Below are 22,137 nucleotides of genomic sequence, written 5' to 3' on the forward strand. Positions count from 1 at the left end.
TAGCTCATGAGGTAAAATAGAATATGCCTAACTATGCTATTTCATATCGAATGAAAAAGTGGTGGCGTGATACGGACACTCATGTAATTTAACCCCAAACCATCACACACCACAATTGGAAATGAACTAATTTCATCACCACCAAAAATTACCCCCCCCCCCCAAAAAAAAAAACCCCCAAAAAACAAACAAACACAAACAATAATAGGCCCGATGCTACCCGACCCGATGTTAATCTGAATGTGCATTATACTACTGAAAATAATAAAATATCTCTTCACTTGTTACTTGCATATGCACTTTGCTGTCAAAACAAAAACCAACAGATGAAGGTTGCTTGAGTGGGCGGGCATGTTGAACAGATATTATTAGAGAAACAGAGTTGCGACAATGGTGGAAAGTTTTCTGTGTGTCACGTGGTGGATGATGGATGCTAGGGCTATTGTTGGTAAAAATGTAGCACAGTGTGCAGTATGTGGCCCCACATGGATTGTATTGTACCTATAATATTATTTATGTCCCCCGAAAAGGTGCTTCTATCTAATCGCAAAATTACAGCAATTAATTATAACAACCATCTCAACGAATGTGCCTCTGACGGGCCAGAGACCCTCGCCACAGAGCACTACAAAAAGTACAAGGGCCGGCTTGGAAATATCATGATTGTTCATCCTTTAAAAAAAAACTACTCTCCTTACTGTTTTAATACGCTCAGTATATACCATTGTTTGGGCGAACATTGCATACAAACAAAACAAATGAATAAATAAAAACAAAAACAAACTCTTTAGCCTCGCCTATTATAGCAGTCCTTTTTGATGATTTGTGTTACTGCATTTCTATTATCTCGAATCTTTGCTAAGCAAAACCGTAAGTTGAGCTAAGTCATCATCACATAAACTATGAGGGGTCTTGTTACAAAAAAATAAAATAGTTCTTGGGCTTAGGTTTGTGAGTTTTAAAATATTGCGCAATATGTGCATCAATAAAATTAACAATACGGACTTCATGGGGGTGCCTAACATCCCGATTTCAAACGAATCCAGAACATTATTTCTAAACACAGTCAGTCAATATTTTCACACCAACGAAAAGACCGATCCATTCTATACAGAAGTATGCATACTGCCTGATAATTAATCCAAGAAAAAAATCAATTTATCAAAAACGAAAAAATGTAAACACGCCCTTCGCACAACCATCTCTCGATCGCGGGATGCAGTTTTTGAAGTGCACGGAGTGTCGCCCTTTAAACCATTTAACGGTAGTGAGAAAGAGTTTTGTGTTAACTTGGTTTCCAGGGTTACATTATTAAAGACAAGCGAAAAGATTAAAACTAAAACATTTCAAGTTTATTGTGCATGATTGGGAAAAATAGATGTTACTGTTGGATTTAATTTAAGAGCATTTACAGATTATTCAACAACCGCGCTTAAAGGCGCTCCAGAGATAGCAGCCTGCATTATCTCCTCCTGGATACCGTCAGCCGGTGATCGTCACAAAATGGCGTCCACCTTGTTCGAAGAGGACGTCGTTCGCCGCATTCACCGTGGTGCATTGCAACTCGGCCTGGTCGTACGGAACTTCGATGGGTTTAACAGCTTGGACGATTCTGAAGATGAGGAAGAAATGCTCAAGAAGGGATATGTGAGGGTGGCTTGGTACCCTCGAGGGAGAGAGGAGGTCGTTGGAGAGGGAAAGGTATTCAATGAATAATCAACATCTGTCAATCTGACAGTTCTGTAGCCGTCAATACGTCAATAAGACAACTCGACCTTTTTAACAATAACAGTTTAAATTAAAGGGATTCTAACTCATTATCGTGAAAGGCCGGTTTTTTAAAGGCACACTTCGGCCTCATTTTATAAAAACAACCTCATGTACCACTTGGATATTCTATTTCCAACCAGATACATGTTTATACTCACTTTTTGCTTGTCATGTGTTTGTATATTTATTATATATATTTATATTAATTATTGTGTTTTGGCAGATAAACTCAATTCAAATGTACCCTGCATGCCCCGCCCTCTGTCCTGTGTTATTTAATTTTTTCAAAGTTAAATAACTACTTACTTATTTTTAGGTACTATAAGTAATATGAGTAAAATAATGTCATGATGGATGTAATATTTATGGAACAAGTCTGATCCTCACTGATTATTGATGACCCTGTAAAACTTAATTAAAGACTGATACTGATAGTGATGATCTTGACAAAATGGTACACTCTTTCTCGCTTTGGGGGAGGCTTGATCACAATTGGCAAGTCTGCAAGCAGACTGTTTGGTCTTTCGGGAAAGATGGCTTTCTTTAATCGGAAACAAAAAATAGATTTTCATTCAGTTTAGCTGACTGATATCGTACCAGCAGCAGCACCGCAGGGCGACTTACTGATTGTTTTGAGTGGTATGTTTCAAAACACTGGCATGTGCAAGAAAGTTGTCCCTACCAAAACATGTCATTCTTTGTTAAAACAATACCAGTTCAACAAAGAATACTCGGTTCCTTAATTCCATCTGCAAATTTGAAACCTATCAAAAATAACACGTTTCTTTCCCATTTCATGGCTTGTACATGTAGGTGAACCTTAATTCCATCTGCAAATTTGAAACCTATCAAAAATAACACGTTTCTTTCCCATTTCATGGCTTGTACATGTAGGTGAACCTTTATGATCGCTCTTTGATGCCTGGGGATGCAGTACGACGTAACATGGGGTATTCGCAGCGGGGAATCGTACGTGCTGTCAGTGTCTCTTGCCATCTCCAGGTGGTTCGTACCAAACAAATGGTGTATGATGTGAGCAGCCAGGACCTGGAACACATAATGGTCAGTATGCATGTGTGTAACCAGAGGTATTGGTATTGAAGGGCCTTCCTGGCCACAATTTTTAGTAAACTTTTTTTTTAATTGGGCATTGCCTCTGGCTTTATTGTAACTTTTTTGTTCTGCCAATTCTCTTTGAATGTATGTTGTCTGTACAAGATGTATGTGTTTTTAATGCTGAATAAATAATAATAACAAAGTACAATTTTAAAACCCTGTAGCAGGACTCAAATTTTTGGTAAAATCAAAATGACTGCAGGGCTTGTGCAGCTCGAATTTTTTACTGGACCAAAATGTATTTTATAAGACCAGAATCAAACATTTGATCACAAAGATACAACACAAATTTGTATTTTATTCAAGTGAAACACACATGACCAGTAAAACCACAGGCCTGAGGCCTATGGTCCAGTGTTAATCTTGAGCCCTGTGTAGCCCCTTACAAAAAAACTCTATAGAATTCTATAAAAAAAAAACTATAGAAATTCTATACAAATTTCTATAGAAAAGGGTATAGAACCCTTGTAAATAATTTCTATAAAATTTCTATACAGAATATATACAATATCTATACACATATCTATACAAAATCTATACAATTTCTATACAATTTCTAAAGAAATTCTATACAACCTATAGAGTTTCTTTAGAAAATTGGGCCACTTTTCTATACAATTTCTATAGACATCTATAGCAACCTCTATAGAATGTTTAATAGAAATGTATATAGATATGTATAGAGTTCTATAGGGCAGTGTATAGAGTTCTATAGGGCAGTGTATAGAGTCAATTCGCTCAGTTACAGCTTGGGTTTTCAAAAATCAGTACAAAATCTATTAAAGAAGACTTTCTCTTTAGAGAAATTCAGCGCTTTGTAGAATTCTATAGGACATTTTTTTTACTGCAATATAGCACTACAAAGAATTCTACAGAACATTTTCTTTACTGCAATATCACTACAGAGAATTCTATAGAAAATTTTCTTTACTGCAATAGCACTACAGAGAATTCTACAGAACATTTTCTTTACTGCAAGATCACTACAGAGAATTCTATAGAGAATTTTCTCTATAGAGATTTTGCCTTCACATTTCTATAGACATCTATAGAAAATAATTATTCTATAGATTTTTTTTTGCCTATCTATAGATTTTCAGGATTTCTATAGAGCTCTATAGAGCTCTATAGACCCTTCTATAGAGTTCTATAGAACTTTTTTGTAAGGGGCCACCTCAACTACTCCTATATTAACTCCTCAGTTTGGCTAAGTTTGTAGTAGTGGCAGTGTTGTAGTCGAGACCACAAAGTCAAAGACTAGGTGAGCTCTCACCATCAAGACCAAGACTGAGAGTGACACTAAGGACAAGTCTGTACTATAGACAATAATAGCAATTTTTCATAGCCAACTTTGAGTTATTGAGTTATACCATCTCCATGGCTATACTGTGCTAATCATTCATGGATGTACAGCGAAACCAAATTATTAGTGTTTATTGTTTGTGTTATTCTTTCAACAGAAGTATACACCAAGCCGACATGTTGTAATGGGATCTTGGGTTGGTGTTGTCAGAAACCTGTATGTGCAGCTCATTGTCTGCCTGAAGAATGGAGCAAGGTGATAAGCTTTTGATATTGTTATTTCTCATAAGGCCCATTCACACGAGCGCTGCAAACGAGGGTCCCGTGCGATTTCATAACATCGATGTTATGAAATCGCAAATCCACGTCGTGTGAATGCTATGTATGTTACGAAATTACCTGGGTCCCGTGTTGTTCATAACACAGATCGAGACCTCCTCCAAAAAATCGCATCGATGTTATAATCACGGGGAGCCATCGTCTGAACCGAATGCCTGCGATCGTAATGAGGGACCGCTGCGTTGACACGTGAAGAATTATGGAGGAAGAAATGGGCGAACTAAAGCATGCATATGTACATATACATACATGTACATGTATATCTGCTCAACGCTGGACTACGATCCGTTTGGCTGGTGGGTTTTGTGGCCGGATGCTAGACCAGCCCAAACCTTGAAGCAAAAACATTGTTCAAACGGAAGCAGAATACGTCATTTGGCAAAGCTTTTCGATGTTTTAATTCACCATTTGTTATGTCTCATCAATAATTTCATATCTAAAAAACATTTTCATTCAACAATGTAGCGTTTTTAACGTCCAAAAATCTATTTGAATCATGGAATTTTGTGTTTTTCTTCGACTCGATCATGACTCGACGTTGCTGGATCGCTGCATTTCAAGACAAGCTCAAACCTTGAAGCAAAAACATCGTTCAATCGCAAGCAGAATACGTCATTTGGCTAAGCTTTTCGATGTTTTAATTCATTATTTGGTATGTCTCATCAATAATTTCATATCTAAAAAGCATTTCCATTCAACAATGTAGTATTTTTAACGTCCAAAAAGCTATTTGAATCGTGGAATTTTGTGTTTTTCTTTTTTTTAGCTTCGAAAACGTAACCCCCTTCCCGCCGGCCGACGGGATGAGAGTTACGTTATCGCAAATGTTTTTAAAATATTCTACATTTTATGTGACTTAACTGATTTCAATGAAATTGATTTATTTTATTCCTTTTAACTGTAAGGTTTTTGTTTTAACTCAAGCCTCTTGCTTGTAGACTTTTGTCCATGCAGTACGCCTACCCAAACGAGGGACGTATGTTTACATGTGTGTGTGTGTGCGTGTCGTGTGAATGCTCGCTAAAAAAAATCGCACGCGGTAAAGGTGACAGACGGCTGGCGCCCTTAACCAGGGACCCGCGTTTGCAGCGCTCGTGTGAAAGGGGCTATACTTCCACCCAACCAGGCTAACTCCATTGTAAAATCAACTTTGAGTAAACACCAGGACTGCTTCTAAGTGGAGCCTTTGACTATAAGTTAAGGCTCGGATCTTACAGTAAAATCCTTGTTGTTTCCTTCCTAGGTGTGCTCTATCAGATGACAGCGCCTGTAGACTGACCGATGTTCATGACTACACAGACGAGGTACACATTTGTTCAATATTGTTGTTGTGAGTTTTTGTTTAAATGCAAATTGTTTTTACAATTGGTTATAAATTAATTGAGTCCGATTTCACTGACTGAGGCGCTCAAGTTGCCAGTTCCAAATAGTTGTGTTAAATCTGAGCAGATTAATTTGTTTGCCTTAAATTTGTATTGGAAATTTCAAAGGGCACCATAGCCAAAGCACAGGGCACCATGGCAGTTGATGTGAGTGCTGTCGGTTCTATGAAGGTGTCTGACTATCAGAACAGGTGGAATTGTTCTCTCTTCCTGTTTCTCCCCTAGGACTCTGCATTCAGCTGTGATGGGTTCTTTCCGGGTCAGGTTTTACGAGGACCAGCCACAACCTTCAAGAACGCTACATGGCTGAGTGGACAGCAGCCGATACTAAGCAGCAAAGCCAGCTTCACTGTAACAGTGGAAGAGGTAGGGCTCATATTATCTTCCAGTCAGTCTAAATGAATCTGTATCTGCCTTACTATTGGATTTTTCTGAAGGACACACACAATGGTGGGGTGGCGTGGCCGAGCAGTTAAGCACACCAAAATCGAGTTCTGGTGTTTCTGATCAGCAGATTGTGGGTTCAAGTCACGATCCTGGCACTTGTGTCCTCATAGCAAGATACTTTTTAACTCCAACAAAACTTAATGTTTTGGGGAAAGCAAACTCAAGAACAATCGGCCATTTTCTACGCTAGCTAACATACCCAAAGTGGTCGTCAGTTTTTCACGCTAACTAGCAATAGCATACCTACGCAAAATACACAAGCAAACAATGACATTCACATGTGACCTGTTCCAGCTGGTAGCTCCGATACCATCGAGGATTGAGGTATTACGACCCCAGCTACCCAGGCCCCATGAGGAAGATCCCAGACTGACTGGTCTGAAGGATGGAGTTGGAATGGTCTCAATTTGATGATATAAATTTGTTATTATCTTTTCCAAGGTCAAGGTGACTGAACTGGAGGTACATTGGCAGACAAGGGGATTATGGAAGGATCCAGAATCAGACTGCACGGATCAATATGATCTTCAGCCACCTCCAAGGAAAGTCACAGAAGAGATGCTGTTAAGGTACAGAGATGCTGTTTCAGGGGAGTTCAAGGGGAATTTACAAAAGTCATGATAGCTTTCACAATGATCACAAAGACAAACGATTAATTTTGAAAGAAATAATCAAAATCCATAAACAAATGTTTTTTTCTTGAAAATGTTTGTTTTCTTGATGTCAAGTAAATTATCAGGAGCTCCAGATAAGCAAAACCAATTTAAATGAAATCCATACAAACTGCACAAACTACCTTATAGCCAGTGGACACTATTGGTAATTACTCAAAATAATTATTAGCATAAATGGGGAGAGGTTGATAGTATAAAACATTGTGAGAAACTGCTCCCTCTGAAGTGACGTAGTTTTCGAGAAAGAAGTAATTTTCCACGAATTTGATTTTGAGACCTCAGATTTAGAATCTGAGTCTCGTAATCAAGCATCTGAAAGCACACAACTTCGTGTTACTAGGGTGTTTTTTCTTTTATTATTATTTCGCAACTTCGACGACCAATTGAGCTCAAATGTTCACAGGTTTGTTATTTTATGCCTATGTTGAGATACACCAAGTGAGAAGACTGGTTTTTGACAATTATCAATAGTGTCCGGTGTCTTTAAGCTGACAAAATGAACTTCATGTATAAATCATTATTGCCTTTATGCAGATGACTGTCAAACATGCCCTAAATACTTCAATCACATCAAAATCCTCCAGGTGATTTTGAAGAGATCTGGAAATTGTGTAATCTTTGTGTTGGAGTTGACTTTAAATGGTATTCTTCCCTAGGGTCAAGCCGCTGTCATACTTCATCGCAGCAAGTACTCAAATTGGAGACAAGGTCATGTACAAAATTCGAGCGGGAGATTTAGATTATCCTAGGCCAGTGACAAGAGGTAATATCAGCAGCTTTGTACAACCTCTAAAAACAGAAGGAATTCCTGAAGTAAATCTGGGAAAGATGGGTGAATCCGATTTAAAGAAAATGGACTCACAAAGTGAAAGGGTTTCTGGTGGAGGTGAACCAAAGAGCCATCAGGTACCTGAGGATCCCAAGGAGTGTTGTGACAAAACTGAGGAGACTAGTAGTGTCGCCATGCAGGCTAGCCCTAAGACTGAAGAAGCTTTGATTGGGTCGATGGACTCAAGTAGTGGTGCCATAAAGACCACCAAGGAGATTTCTACAGAGACAAACATTGGAAGTGAAACCAATGGAGCTGGGAGCTGTACTAATGAAGCTATAAGCAGTACTCAGGACACTTCCAATGCTGTAAATAAAGCACCTGATGATACAGCAATGGCTTCTGGGGGTGCGGGTGGAGCTGGCAGTGGTGCAGTGGTGGGTAGTAACAGTGAAGCTGTAGATTCTCCAAGGAAAGAGAATATTGCAGATCTACTTGGGTATGTGGATGAATTTCTAGATAGCTTGGGTAAACTACAAGCTATTAAAGGTCAGTTATCAGAGAATATGAAGGAATTATCGGGGGCGGCTTGTGCAAATATTACTGAGAGTGCGGAGCAGAAGGCTTTATCGTGTCTGCTCGGACTCTCCCAGCTGAGTGAATACCATGAGAGAATCGCAAACTCGGACGGGATAGACGGCCAAGATTATCAAACAGAGCAGAAGATAAATGAAGGCTTACAGGAGCTACTAGCTCGGGCCGAACAGCCTCAAGGATATCTCTCACAGGATGCGAGCCGTCTTCAGGACTTAAAGACTTTGATGGAGAATTCCTCAACTGAGTCTACAAAGGATATCATCACTCAGGTCAGACATCTTCTCAAGTTAACTGATGCGCATCTTCTTGCCAGCAGCAGCAAGGAGGTGGGGGACGCAGAGGTGGAGAAGTTGGGAGCAGCTGTGGGGAAGTCAACCAGCAGTAAAAATTTACGGCGAATCAGGGGAATGATGTTGAAGAGCAGAAACAAACGGAAATGTGAGGAAGAGAAAGATGGGAGCAGATCGTCAGATGGTGAGGAAGTTTGGGAGGAGGATTCTTCGGAGGGATCTTCGGAGGACAGTGATGCAGGGAGTCAGACAGACTCTAACGCGTCCTCCAAGGGGGAGGGCAGCAGACGACACAAAGTTGTGTCAAGTCTTCTTCACAGACACACCAAGAAGCAACATATGCGAATGGCTCCTAAGCGAAGACCCCCTCCAAGGCCGCTAGAAGTTGGGGAGAGGGTATGCGTGGAGGTCACCCACACATGGACACTTGCAGATGTCATGTGGCAGGTAAGACATCCTTTTTCAGAAAGTCTTGTTGAGTATTTTCTGTTAACAGGAGGCCAGTAATTACATGGAGGCCCAGCCTGCGGGCCCACTAAATGGGGACCCTTGATCACACATCAGAATAAAACGGTAAAAAAGCAAAAACAACTGTGAAAAAAACCCATTAAAATTTATGTATATTAAAAACTGTTAAAAATTACAAAAAAAATACCCATATAATACAAAACAGACAAATTTGTAATACAATAACAGCTACGTAATGCAAGATGGTTAAGAAAAAACACAGAGCCCCAAATTACAGGTAACTAGTGAGGTAGTGGTCATGAAGGCAAGATAAAAATTGAGAAACAACTTGCAAAGTTCTAACTTCAGAGGGAATTTTGTATTATTTATACTTTTTCAACTAAAAAAAAGACATTGTTTTATTTATGAATCTTGCCACCAGGATGGGACATTAGAGCGGGGTGTGGTATCAGCCGATTTGGTTCCAGTCCACCAGCTGGATGAGCTAGAGTTCTTCCCTGGAGACTTTGTCACCAAGAATAACGGTAAGATAACAGTTAAGGGCAGTGGACACTATTGGTAATAACTTAAAATAATTATTAGCATAAAACCTTTCTTGCTGAAGAGTAATGGGGAGAGGTTGATGGTATAAAACATTGTGAGAAACGGCTCCCTCTGAAGTGCCATAGTTTTCGAGAAAGTAGTAATTTTCCACGAATTTGATGTCGAGACCTCAGATTTAAAACTTGAGGTCTCGAAATCAACCATCTAAATGCACACAACTTCGTGTGACAACGGTGTTTTCTTCTTTCATTATTATCTTGCAACTTTGACAACCGATTGAGCTCAAATTTTCACAGGTTAGTTATTTTATGCATTTTATGTTGAGATACACCAACTGCAAAGGCTAGTCTTTGACAATTACCAATAGTGTTCATTGCCTTTAAGGTTTTTCACAAAAAGATGGGTTAAGGGTGGGGGGCTTGTTACTTGGATTTGAAATCAATTTTAATCTCATAGCATGTCCCAATGCTCATCATCGACAGGCAAACGACTCTGGATGAAATCCAATTCCAAGTGAAAACAGCAACCATCATGATGTGCTGATTTTAAATCAATGCCATACATATAATCTATTAAGACCTTGATTTATTTTGTAGCTGTTTTCGGTTTGCCAAGATGCATGGCGGTATATTTTTAAGATGGTGCTTTTACACATGGCCTTTTGTTGTTGCTAACTGTTTAATGCCTAAATACACACTGTGAAACAGCTTGTATTCAAGTCACAAAACTCATTCAGAGAAGCATATTTTTGATGGTCACTGTAACATCTGGAACCCTGATGCCTTTTTGTTTTATTTTGCAGAGTCTCTTGAGAATGTGTACGGTCTGGTCTGTAAGACTGATCATAAGGAGAGAACGTGTCTCATACAGTGGATCATGAGACCGAACCAACAGTGCAATGTGTAAGTTAACCCTCCTAACCACTTCTAGTTCCCAACTAAACCAGTATCATGGTTCTGTTTGGATTTGGTACAGTAGCCTAAATCCACTCACTCATAGCATGAGGCCAGGCATACAGGTCCGTTTACAAACTGTAAACTCAGAATTTCTTGCCACAAATCAAATCGTGGGGACGGACGTGATAAAGCTTTATCACAAGAAATTCTGAACTTACAGTTTGTGAGCAGACCAGATCAAGAATTTTAAAATCATGCAAGGTAAAAAGGTGAATAAGCGCTATATAAAAGCCTATTGATATTTGTTATTGTCAAGCCTTGAATCTCGCTAAAATGTTTGCCTTTTTTTATAGACCAACACCAGTCAACACCGAGGAAGTGAGCGTCTACGAGCTGACACCTCATCCAGACTTCACCTTCAACGTGGGCGACATTATCGTAAGAATCGCCGACAGCCAGCGGGGAATCGCAACCATGAAGAAAGCCAAGTCCGACGTCAAATTGAACTCACCCAGTGCACTGATAGGCGCTAATGGTACCCATATAGGTGGACTTCAGGTAGATCAGGAAAGGATTGACTGTACCCAAACGGGTGACTCGAGTACCCATGTAAGTAACAATATATCCCAAATGAGTCAAGAAAACTCCCATATAGGCGACTGTGCTCGTACAGGTAATGCAGCTGTTGATACCCAAATGGGTACAACACAAATAGCTACTATTGCCATTGCAGGACACCCCGGTGTCCTGTCGGACTCCTGTGCCCCCGACGCCGTAAATTGCAAAGACACTCCGAGGGATGCTGCTGCAGCTGTGGAACACATAACGGATGTAGAACATTTGAAAGAAAATCCATCCAGCGAAACGATCAATATATCATTACCTGTCGATGCTGCTACCACAACCAGCCTTCATTCTTGCCTAAATGATTCATTAACGCCATCGACTAGTACTCCTAACCCGCAGCTACACAAAACAGACTCTCCGGTTACACTACACCCTGAATCTCGAAGTCCTGTAACAGACAAAGAACTCGGACAAGTAGAGATACAGAAAGAAGCGACTCCTGATCAGGATACGCCCAGTGTTGATCAAATGAACTTGGCCAACTTAAAGAAGGACTTGGCAACGCAAGCAGGGAGCTGTCCAACTTTAGAATGTAAATCCTCTGACTTTGAAAGTACTCGTGGTGATCAGGACGAAGGAGTGCCCTGTGCTGGTCAGGTAAGCATGACTTCAACTGACTAAAGAGCCAAATGTGTTTGACAATAGTTCAAAGCAAGTCATACACTTATGGACAAAATTTTACAATCTGAAAACTGAAAAGAGGCTGCTTGCCATCATGGTTCCCTGTTGACATTAAAGTAATAATAATAAATAGTTCATATATAGCGCATTTTACAATGCGCTTCACTTTATTTAATGCCCTAGTCGTTCGACCAATAACATCACTATAATCTTTCTCAGCTCCTTGGGGGAGTATACAGCCCCAGGCTGTCGCGGTGCTTTAAAGGCTTTTTCAAACATATAATCAACCTCTACTCTCGCATGTACCCATTTATAGCCCCTGAGTGAAGAGAAGCAATTATAGTAAAGAATCTTGCTCAAGGACATGAGTGTCATGACCAGGATTCGAACCTACACCTAAATGACGTAATCACATAGAGTTATATGTATTGACTAGAGCGCTAACTTGCTCTGCGTTTTGAAGCCATCCTCGGCGCAGACATGTTTGATGTGTTGCGTGACTATGGAACGATTTTAATTTGAAGAGAAAACACATTGCCGCGATTTATTTTACATTCGGCGTGTGCGCTTACGTACGCGACTGCCCATTTGCGTACGTCCGCGCTACGAAAACCGTATGTTCGACTTACTAAAAAAAATATACGCGCCTTTTAAACATGACGCACATGACGCTCGCAAATTGCACGCTCATCAGCAGATTGGGCATTCACATTTTCTTGTTCGATGACACATAAAAAAAGAACAAACGCACTATCATGCAAATAGCCGTACAATTGCCATACAAAATTTCAAGCTTTTGTATTGGTTTGTACAAAAACACGGATTCGCCCACACGGCTTCAAATCCTTAGTGCGTGTATAACGGGGTGTTAGCGCTCTAGTCAATATATATAGCTCTATGCTTAATCACCAGAACTGAAGTTTGATGTTCTAAACTGCTCGCCCAGTCAGTTCTTTTTGCTCTCCTTTTTTTTTTAAGGTGAGATGGATCAACACCAGTGGGGAAATTCATGTAGCCTGGGTGGATGGATCGGAGTGTGCCGTACTACCACAGGACCTGTACAAACTGGAGGAGGTAAGAAAATGCCCACAACTCACGATATAAAGCCAAGACTTGATGTTTTAAGGCCACAAAAAAAAAAATTGTTGATCGTCCCCGACCGACCGTTCAAAACCCCCCAACCAATTTCTTTTTTCCATGTCTGGGTATCTCTTTATACTTTTACTGCCCAGATTTTTCAGCTGATATTTTTTTCAAAATGTACAGATTTGAAAAGATGTTTAAAGAAGGTTTTTATTCATGTTGGCAAAGCAAGAACAATTCTTCAAATATTTACTTGGGCTACACTGTGCTTAGTTGTTTGAAAAAGTTTACAGAAAATGTCAGAAAAGAGTTAAATTTGTTTGACAAAACTATTGAAAACATCAAAAACACACAAACCCTCTGTTTTAAAGTGATTGTGATGATTTCTTTACTCTTGATTTCATATTTGGCATGTCAACAAAACTTATAAAAAATCTTTTTTTAAAACCTCCCTCTCCCATCCGCTAAAAAAAAAAGCAGTGCCTAAGCAGTGTCGTCTTCCTTTCTCCTGAAGACGCGGAGCATACTGTCCAAAACGTCAAGACTTATACTCTGTGTATCAAATTTTTAATCACAAGGGAAACTGACTGGGTAAATTTTAAACGATTTTGGGTTGAATAAAGACAAGTTTACTGGAGCAGGATTTGAACCAATGAACTCTGCACTGCCTGCGCACTAACAACTGACTTTCTAGTTGTATGTTGGCAGTCTCCCTATGTTGGCAATATCTTTGTTCAGGGGTGCCAGTCAGAAGCTTTTTAACCTGTTACTGCTGTAAAGCCAAAGATAACAACCAAGTTTACGTTACAGCTTTCTCTTTTAGTGCGTTTTGTCGTTTATGTCTCTTTTAACCGTCTCTAAGTTTCACACTTCCTATTTGTTGTTCACCTTTAAAGGACAGTGATTCTGATTGGTCAGATAATGACCATGATGATGCTCATTGGAAAGACGAAGACCAATCACAAGGCTCATCTGATTCATCCACAAGTAGCTGGGAAACAGCAAGTGATGCCTCAGGAGCTGCTGATGAAGTCAACATTGCAAGGTTTGGACCAAAAATTACCCCCCCCAAAAAAAAATTATGAAGTAAATTCTATTCACTTTCATATTGCACCAGTTTATACATTTACTTGAAGTAGGTTACTTATTGGTAGACTTATTTGGAGTAGGTTACTTATTGGTGGGTTTATTTGAAGTAGGTTACTTATTGGTGTGTTTATTTGAAGTAGGTTACTTATTGTATACTTATTTGGAGTAGGTTACTTATTGTTGGGTTTATTTGAAGTAGGTTACTTATTGTATACTTATTTGAAGTAGGTTACTTATTGGGTTTATTTGAAGTAGGTTACTTACTGTATACTTATTTGAAGTAGGTTACTTATTGGTGGGTTTATTTGAAGTAGGTTACTTACTGTATACTTATTTGGAGTAGGTTACTTATTGTTGGGTTTATTTGAAGTAGGTTACTTAGTGGTAGACTTATTTGGAGTAGGTTACTTTTTTTGGTGGGTTTATTTTAAGGAGGTTACTTATTGATCCGTTTATGGTGGGTTACTTAATGACGGGTTTATTTAGATTTAAGTAGTTGAAACTTGTATTCAAAGCAGTTTACTTATTACTACTTTCCTTCTCAGTAGCTCGCCTAATGACAGACAAGACCTTATAATGGCGAGTAACATGGGTGATGCGGTACCACTTGAGCCCCAAGGTGACGACTCACTCTCCAAGATTACAGTAGACATAGAGGAAACCCGTACCGCCCTCCATCGCATCCGTGACCAGCTCGCCTCTTTCACCAACTCCATCCCTGAGAACCTGATGGAGGTGCCTCAGGATGCGAACCACATCCACGGAGGGTCCAGCCCCGGTCACATTGAGCACAGTCGGGACGGTAACCACAGTGTGGATACCACTGAAACTGATAATCTAGAAAAATTTAATCTAGAAAATGGTTTCCAGTCCGAGGCGAGTCAGCTGGAACCTGAAGCAGAAAAGGAGGTGGCCTCTTCCCCAGAACAGATCCCTGCTCCATCCGCAGTAGTGGAGGAGCATACTTCCCAAGAGACTGTAGCCTCATCTGAGAAAGAGGATGATCCTGGGGTCACAGAACCGAAGGAGGAATGTAACCTTGACAGCCAAGATGCAACTCCGAAGACATCGGAAGAAGGGACAGTACATGCGGCATCTGCACAAGCGTGTGACAGTGAGAACTCTTGATTTCCTCTCCCATTTGTTATAGTTTGTCTTGAACCTTCTCTTAAATTGATTATGTTTTGTTATTTAAAAGGTACTCCCTGTTAGTTCACTGTTAAGAAAGGAAGCAGTTATGTGGTTTTAAAATGCTCATTCAGCAATTTATTGCCAATGAGATATTAGAAAATAGTGAAATTTATCCCAAAATAACAATTTAAGGTTTTGTTTTTCTCCAAATCCAATGCTGGTTATTTACCCAAATTATAATTATTATTATTATAGGTTTCTGGTAACGAAACCAAGGACGAGAAGAAGTGTAAATATTTCTAATGAGTTTTTTCTTTTAATTGTTTTTGCTGTTTAGATTTCTTCTTAATGGAGGAGGTGACGGAGAACCATCAGTTCAATTCAGCCAGTATTGTATTCCAACCAGAGGATCCCAAACAGTTCTCATTAACCATGAGAAGAGAGGTAAACTAATAACAAAGTTCCTTAAATACAACCACTCACCTTGTTCCTACAAAGAATTTAACAGGGTTTTTGTGAGTTTCCAATTGTTGTCTATGTGATTGTGATTTTCAACTCTACGTGGCAACGAGTTCCCGATCTGAGATTCTCTCACTCTGCAGTAGATTAATTCAACCCAAAATCACTTAACTATTAACATCTCAATAGTAAAACTAAATACCTCTTTGCCACAGTGAGTTCGTAATCATTCAGTAAGAGGGAGATTTCAATCCCACTTGGCAACAGATTGATCCCAACTCAAAAACAATAGGGTTATGATAAAACAAAACTCGCTTAGCAACATTTGTATCCCAACCTCACCTGGCAATACTCTGTATTTGTGCCTGGCACAGGGGAACGATCTAACTAACTAAACCAATCTACACATTGGTATTAATAAGGAAGGCCTTTGTGCATTATTTCTGTAGATGCGGTTGCTCCAGACATCACTTCCACAAGGCATTAGAGTCAAAGGTTTTGCTGATAGAATGGTAAGCCAACAGTTCATCTGTTTATAGACTATCAAAATTTCAGTTTCGTTGCTTAAAAAGATGCACATTCTGAAAGATGAGATTGCCCTTTTGTATTCATGAACGTGAAACCTTACTAGATTGTATCTCCACCATGCAAAGTTTCAAATTCTACTCTCGTACAGATTGTTACGACAAACCTTTGTTGTATCTCCACCATGCGAAGTTTAAAACCTACTTTCCACCTTCACATTTCATCAGGACCTCTTCTCTGTGCTCTTCGAGGGCCCAAGTAACACACCATACGAGAATGGGCTTTTTTACTTTGACGCCCGTCTTCCCAAAGACTACCCTAAATCACCGCCTGTCATGCACTTCCACGCCTACTGCAGTGGTAGACTCAACCCAAACCTGTACAATGATGGCAAGGTGTGCATTAGCCTGCTTGGAACCTGGACAGGAAAGGTACGTGTGCACCAGCTTAGAATACAGCCCTTGAACCTAAGGCCGTGTCCGAAACGGCGACTTCGGCTACAGCTACGGCTAGATCGCGCGCGTCTGCCTATTCTTCAACACTGGTAGACGCGCTGATCTAGACGTAGCTGTAGCCGAAGTCGTCGTTTCGGACACAGCCTCAGTCTTGAAGGGGCACAGCCATTTTCCTCTGGTCAGGGGCACTTCTATGAGGAAAATTGTAAGTATTGGAATTTTGCACAGGGCACCACAGCAAAAGCATATAGGACACCACGACAATTGCTGTGGGTGCCTGAAAAGTATGTTAACAGGATCACAAGAATCAGGTGTCAAAATACTGCACAGTTCTATGCAAAAATGTGTTTAAATTACCTTATAGGGTTTACAAGGTAATCAATGCAATCAATTTAAAAGTGTGTTTATTTTTCACGTAAGAACATTTGTTATCAATTGTACAGCATTAAAGCAAAAAGTTCCTAGAAATACTGTTTACTTTTTTAGCCTTTGAGAATGACTCTGCTAGGGTTAAAGGCAGTGGACACTATTGGTAATTACTCAAAATAATTATGAGCATAAAACCTTTCTTGGTGACGAGTAATGGGGAGGAGGTTGATGGTATAAAACATTGTGAGAAACAGCTCCCTCTAAAGTAATGTAGTTTTCGAGAAAGAAGTAATTTTCCATGAATTTGATTTCGAGACCTCGGGTTTAGAATTTGAGGTCTTGAAATCAAGCATCTGAAAGCACACAACTTCGTGTGACAAGGGTGCTTTTTTCTTTCATTATTATCTCGCAACTTCGACGACCGATTGAGCTCAAATTTTCACAGGTTTGTTATTTTGTGCTTATGTTGAGATACACCAACTGTGAAGGCTAGTCTTTGACAATTACCAATAGTCTCTTAGTGTCTTTAAATGTCAGGCTATTTATTATTTTCCCCTACAGGGCTTAAGTTTGGGGTACTATTCCACCAGCCTGCAGGGCTTGTAACTCAAAATGTCTACTGGACCAGAATTTATTTTTACAAGACCCTGAATCTTCATGAACAAAAGCTTTCTACAGAGTTTTACATGTAAAATGTTTTTATTTGAACAATCACTTAGAGAGGATTTATTAGTACATTTTGTATGATTTGTTTCTCGCTTCCTTCTTACAGGGCAGCGAGATATGGACGAGCAAATCTAACCTCCTGCAAGTGCTAGTCTCCATTCAAGGCCTGATCCTCGTGAGTGAGCCCTACTACAATGAGGCTGGCTATGAGAAGCACAGGGACTCGGTGCCTGGAACAGAGAACAGCAGGCTGTACAACGAGACCGCCATCTTGAAGATGGTTCAGGTGGGTTTCTCTCATCTCAGGCTCCTCCCACTTTGTAAAAACTAGCCAATGAAGACTAGGCATTTTGATGTAACACATGATGTAACACAACTACTTGGCTACATACCTTAAAGGCAGTGGACACTATTGGTAATTGTCAAAGACTAGCCCTCACAGTTGGTGTATCTCAACATATGCAAAAAATAACAAGCCTGTGAAAATTTGAGCTGAATCGGTCATCGAACTTGCGAGATAATAATGAAAGAAAAAAACACTCATGTCACACGAAGACCTCAAGTTCTAAATCTGAGGTCTCTAAATCAAATTCGTGGAAAATTACTTCTTTCTCAAAAACTAAAGCACTTCAGAGGGAGCCGTTTCTCACAATGTTTTACACCATCAGCCTCTCCCCATTACTGATCACCGAGAAAGGTTTTATGCTAATAATTCTTTTGAGTAATTACCAATAGTGTCCACTGCCTTTAACTCAACTATAACAGTCATTGGTTACGACCGCCAAAAAGGCACCCCTGACTAGCCTTATCTACCAGACTTAGTTGACACAATATGATGACATCATCTATTTCTTGACAGTGTCTCTCAATGACACATGATAGACAAAAGTACACTCACAGCTGAATATCTGAAATCACACTTCCAGGCTCGTTAATAATGACAGTTACCAGCCTGACTGGATGTATAGATCTGTACAAATGTACCTTTAACCTTGCATTCAATTCACTTGGAGATTCACAGTCAATTCACGTCACTGCAAGTACACATACATGTATTAATTGTGAATAAAACAACACTACATGTACATCAAGCATTATGCACATCTGCAAGCAGACGGTGCAAAGTGCGAGCTGACACTACCTTTTGGGACCCTGCAATATGAGACAATGATAGCTTACTGAATGAGCACCTTAGTGGATACAAAGGCTACTACAGTATATGACTCCAATATTATTATTATTATTAAAAATTAACCTTATTCTTTGATTATCTGTATACAGTCAATGACTCTGATGTTAACAAATCCCCCGGAAGTGTTTCATGAAGAGACGGTCAGCTTTTGTCGCAAGTATGGTCACAGGTGCGTACATTCTCCAGAATGTTTTCAACCATTGCATTATTAAAAGAAATCCCCTTGACACCTCTTTTAAGTTGGGAAGGTAGTGCCTGCTCTACCAGCCAGGCTCTTATACATGATACCCATTTTGTGTTGAGCAAAGAAAAATGGACTAGAGCAGGTTTGTGAACCTGCCGTCTAAATATTTCCTTTTTAGGTTACTAAGTCTTGCGTCGTCCTGACTGACCAGAGATTTACATTTCTTCATTTTTACAGGATGATTAGACGTGTTGAGCACTGGCTTTCACTTGGTGATCGGTCACCGGGTAGCCAAGCAAGAGGGAAAGAAGATCAAGAAGATTTCACGGCGCCAGCGTTCCCGCTTCTGCCACTCTCAAGAGGGTTCGTGCTGAGTACAAGGCAGGCACTACGGGGGTACAGGGCAGCACTAGGTGTAGCAGGAATCCCAGAGTAGTTTCTGAGGATCGGCATGGGCTTTTTCCACCAGTAAGTCTTATTTTACACTGGACTGCTGGCACGAGGCCACTAGTTCACAGGCCTGAGGCCACTAGATCACAGGCCTGAGGCCACTAGATCACAGGCCTGGGGCCACTAGATCACAGGCCTGAGGCCACTATATCACAGGCCTGAGGCCACTAGATCACAGGCCTGAGGCCACTAGATCACAGGCCTGGGGCCACTAGATCACAGGCCTGGGGCCACTAGATCACAGGCCTGAGGCCACTAGATCACAGGCCTGAGGCCACTAGATCACAGGCCTGAGGCCACTAGATCACAGGCCTGAGGCCACTAGATCACAGGCCTGAGGCCACTAGATCACAGGCCTGAGGCCACTATATCACAGGCCTTAGGCCACTAGATCACAGGGCCGAAGCCACTAGACTGCAGGCTCAAAGCCACTAAACCGCAGGCCCTTGCCATTAGTTTCAATGTTGTTTGTTTGTTTGTTTAAATGATCTTCCCGCCAAGGGAACTCTGCAATCTCATACAAGGAGATATAAACGCCAAGCTAGCAACAGACGATCTCTCCTATACAACCATTGGTGTAACGTCTGTCATTATGACTTGCACAAATCAATAACAAGAAATCCAAGTATTGTAAAAAAAATAAAAAATAAAAAAATGTACTTACATGTGACAGCACTCCTTGCCTAGTGTATGTCACTGCGATTGTGAAATGCATCATCCAAAGCTCGCTTCAATTGAATGCTCAGAGTAGCTGTTTTAGACAAAGAGAACAAATCAAAATATACTTAATATGTAAAGTGGGTATAAATGTTACATAAAGTCATTTGTGAGTTAGATTTGAAAAATGTCTTGTACAATGACTTGCCTAGTCACAATTTACTGCATAAATTTGAATTCCTCAGACTATAGAGACAGTTGCTATGTCAAATGGTACAGGCAAGCCTTTGCATAGCAAACTCCAGTTGAGCAAACCCTGCTACCATTGTGCCGTACACATTCGTTCAGAATTGTGTATAGCTATTTTTCATCTCTTACGCAAAAGCTTGCCCTGAATGAAGCGACATAGCAACTGTCTCTTTAGTCTGGGGAGTTCACATTGTGGCAGTAACTTGTGACTAAAGAAGTCATTGTACCAGACATTCATTAAATCTGACTCCCCGTGGCTTATTGAAACCCAAAAGAAGATCGCAAAACTAAATATTTAAAATATTTCACAATCTTCGCGGTTTAAGCTAATTCTTTCTGTCAACTGAAAAATGTACGGTTTTTAAAATTTATTTGTGTGTGTGAGAAGGTGATGTGGACAACAACACCCGTTATAAAGCCAAATGTTATTAAAGTAGTGAGGTCTTAATATTTATAAAGCACAATTATGCTAACAATTTTGTCCAAAATGTAAAACGTTTCAATCAATACTAATGATTTTCAATCAAAACTATTCTGTGGAAAGGTTGCATTTGTGATTTGCTGTCATGTTACCGAACAAATAAATGAAATAACTTAAATAACATCATATCTTTTTAGAACGGTAAATTAATTTCAATCCTCTACTCCACCCAGTTATGCCACCTTTCAAAATCGCAATGGTTTCAAATGGTGCATCAACTTATAATAATTATAATAAAAATTGTGGCTTCTTATATAGCGCACATGTCCATCACTTAGTGACGCTCCTGGCGCTGTAACATACAGTATTTCCTGCAAGATAAGGGACTAATGTACGTTTGAATTATGAGACCTAATTCTGAAAGCACCATGTACTGTTTAACAAGGTGCTGTGGTGCAATTTGCTGCCGATCAGACCAGGAACACCGGGGGCGAACCCCTTCTCTTTTCGATTAGTGCACTTGGTTCTTTTACATGTGTTACATAACACATGGGACTAATGGCTTAACATCCAATCTGGAGGACGAAGCAATGGTGAAGTGTCTTGCTTAAGGACACAAGTGTCACGGCTGGGGACGTAAAAAGGGTACCTTTAAAAAAGGTACCACGATTGTTTGCGGGTGGGGGTTATATGGTATTATCTTGACTTTGATGTGGACGATCGGTGCTGGTAGGGTCTTTACAATCAGTGAGCTTCGTATTAGAACCGTTCCATTTTCACCAATTCTGTGTTTTGTCCTTTGAGTGTCTAGATAGATGCGTGGAGTTGTTGAGAATGAGATATAGCGCACGAAGTAATGTTTATATAATCTAAAATCCTGTTGTAGTCACACAAATTTACTTTTTACAAAAGTTGACTAGTGTGATTCCATTTTCATCATTGAGCAAATCTTTGAAATCCATTCCCCTTCGCTTACTCCAACGATCTTTCACTAAGTTTTGCTGTCTCTGATCAATTCAATTATTTAGTTATTATAAATTGCATGGGGATAACGAAATTATTTTTGGTTTTTAAATTACTAGGTGCTTTCCTAACTGTCCTGAAAGAAATAATGGACAGGCATGCTTCCTGGTCCAGTAAGGGTCCAAGAGCCATTCTTGGCATCGGACTCACAGACCTTACATGAATTCCATAGTTTCTGTTGTTTAGAAACTTGAATGAGTGTATTGTTGTGGGTGATATTAGAGTAGACCTTATAAACTTGGAATCACTGTGGTGGGGTGACCTCAAGTGGAGGCTAAAAGAATTGTCGTCGCGTCATATCACCTCTATGAGGTCGGCAGGATGATTTCAATGCATAAGGCCA

At 40.0% G+C, this 22,137-nt stretch overlaps 1 protein-coding gene across 2 annotated transcripts; it reads left to right on the forward strand.

Annotated features, from left to right (window-relative positions):
- The first annotated feature begins 1,503 nt into the window (after nt 1-1,503).
- LOC117292330 ((E3-independent) E2 ubiquitin-conjugating enzyme-like) lies at nt 1,504-20,931 on the forward strand. Of its 2 annotated transcripts, none has more exons than XM_033774354.1 (19): nt 1,504-1,701; nt 2,665-2,832; nt 4,347-4,444; nt 5,771-5,831; nt 6,135-6,275; nt 6,798-6,925; nt 7,687-9,133; nt 9,576-9,678; nt 10,500-10,599; nt 10,947-11,817; nt 12,820-12,915; nt 13,821-13,969; nt 14,559-15,127; nt 15,482-15,588; nt 16,053-16,115; nt 16,356-16,559; nt 17,725-17,904; nt 18,900-18,979; nt 19,232-20,931. In XM_033774354.1, the coding sequence occupies exons 1-19, from the start codon at nt 1,504-1,506 to the stop codon at nt 19,428-19,430; spliced, it is 4,962 nt and encodes a 1,653-aa protein (XP_033630245.1). In that variant the 3' UTR covers nt 19,431-20,931. The 2 variants fall into 2 exon arrangements, with proteins under 2 accessions (XP_033630245.1, XP_033630246.1); XM_033774355.1 differs by having other exon boundaries at nt 14,562-15,127.
- Nucleotides 20,932-22,137: the final 1,206 nt, after the last annotated feature.

This window comes from Asterias rubens, chromosome 7 (assembly GCF_902459465.1).
Source record: "Asterias rubens chromosome 7, eAstRub1.3, whole genome shotgun sequence".
Lineage (NCBI taxonomy): Eukaryota > Metazoa > Echinodermata > Asteroidea > Forcipulatida > Asteriidae > Asterias > Asterias rubens.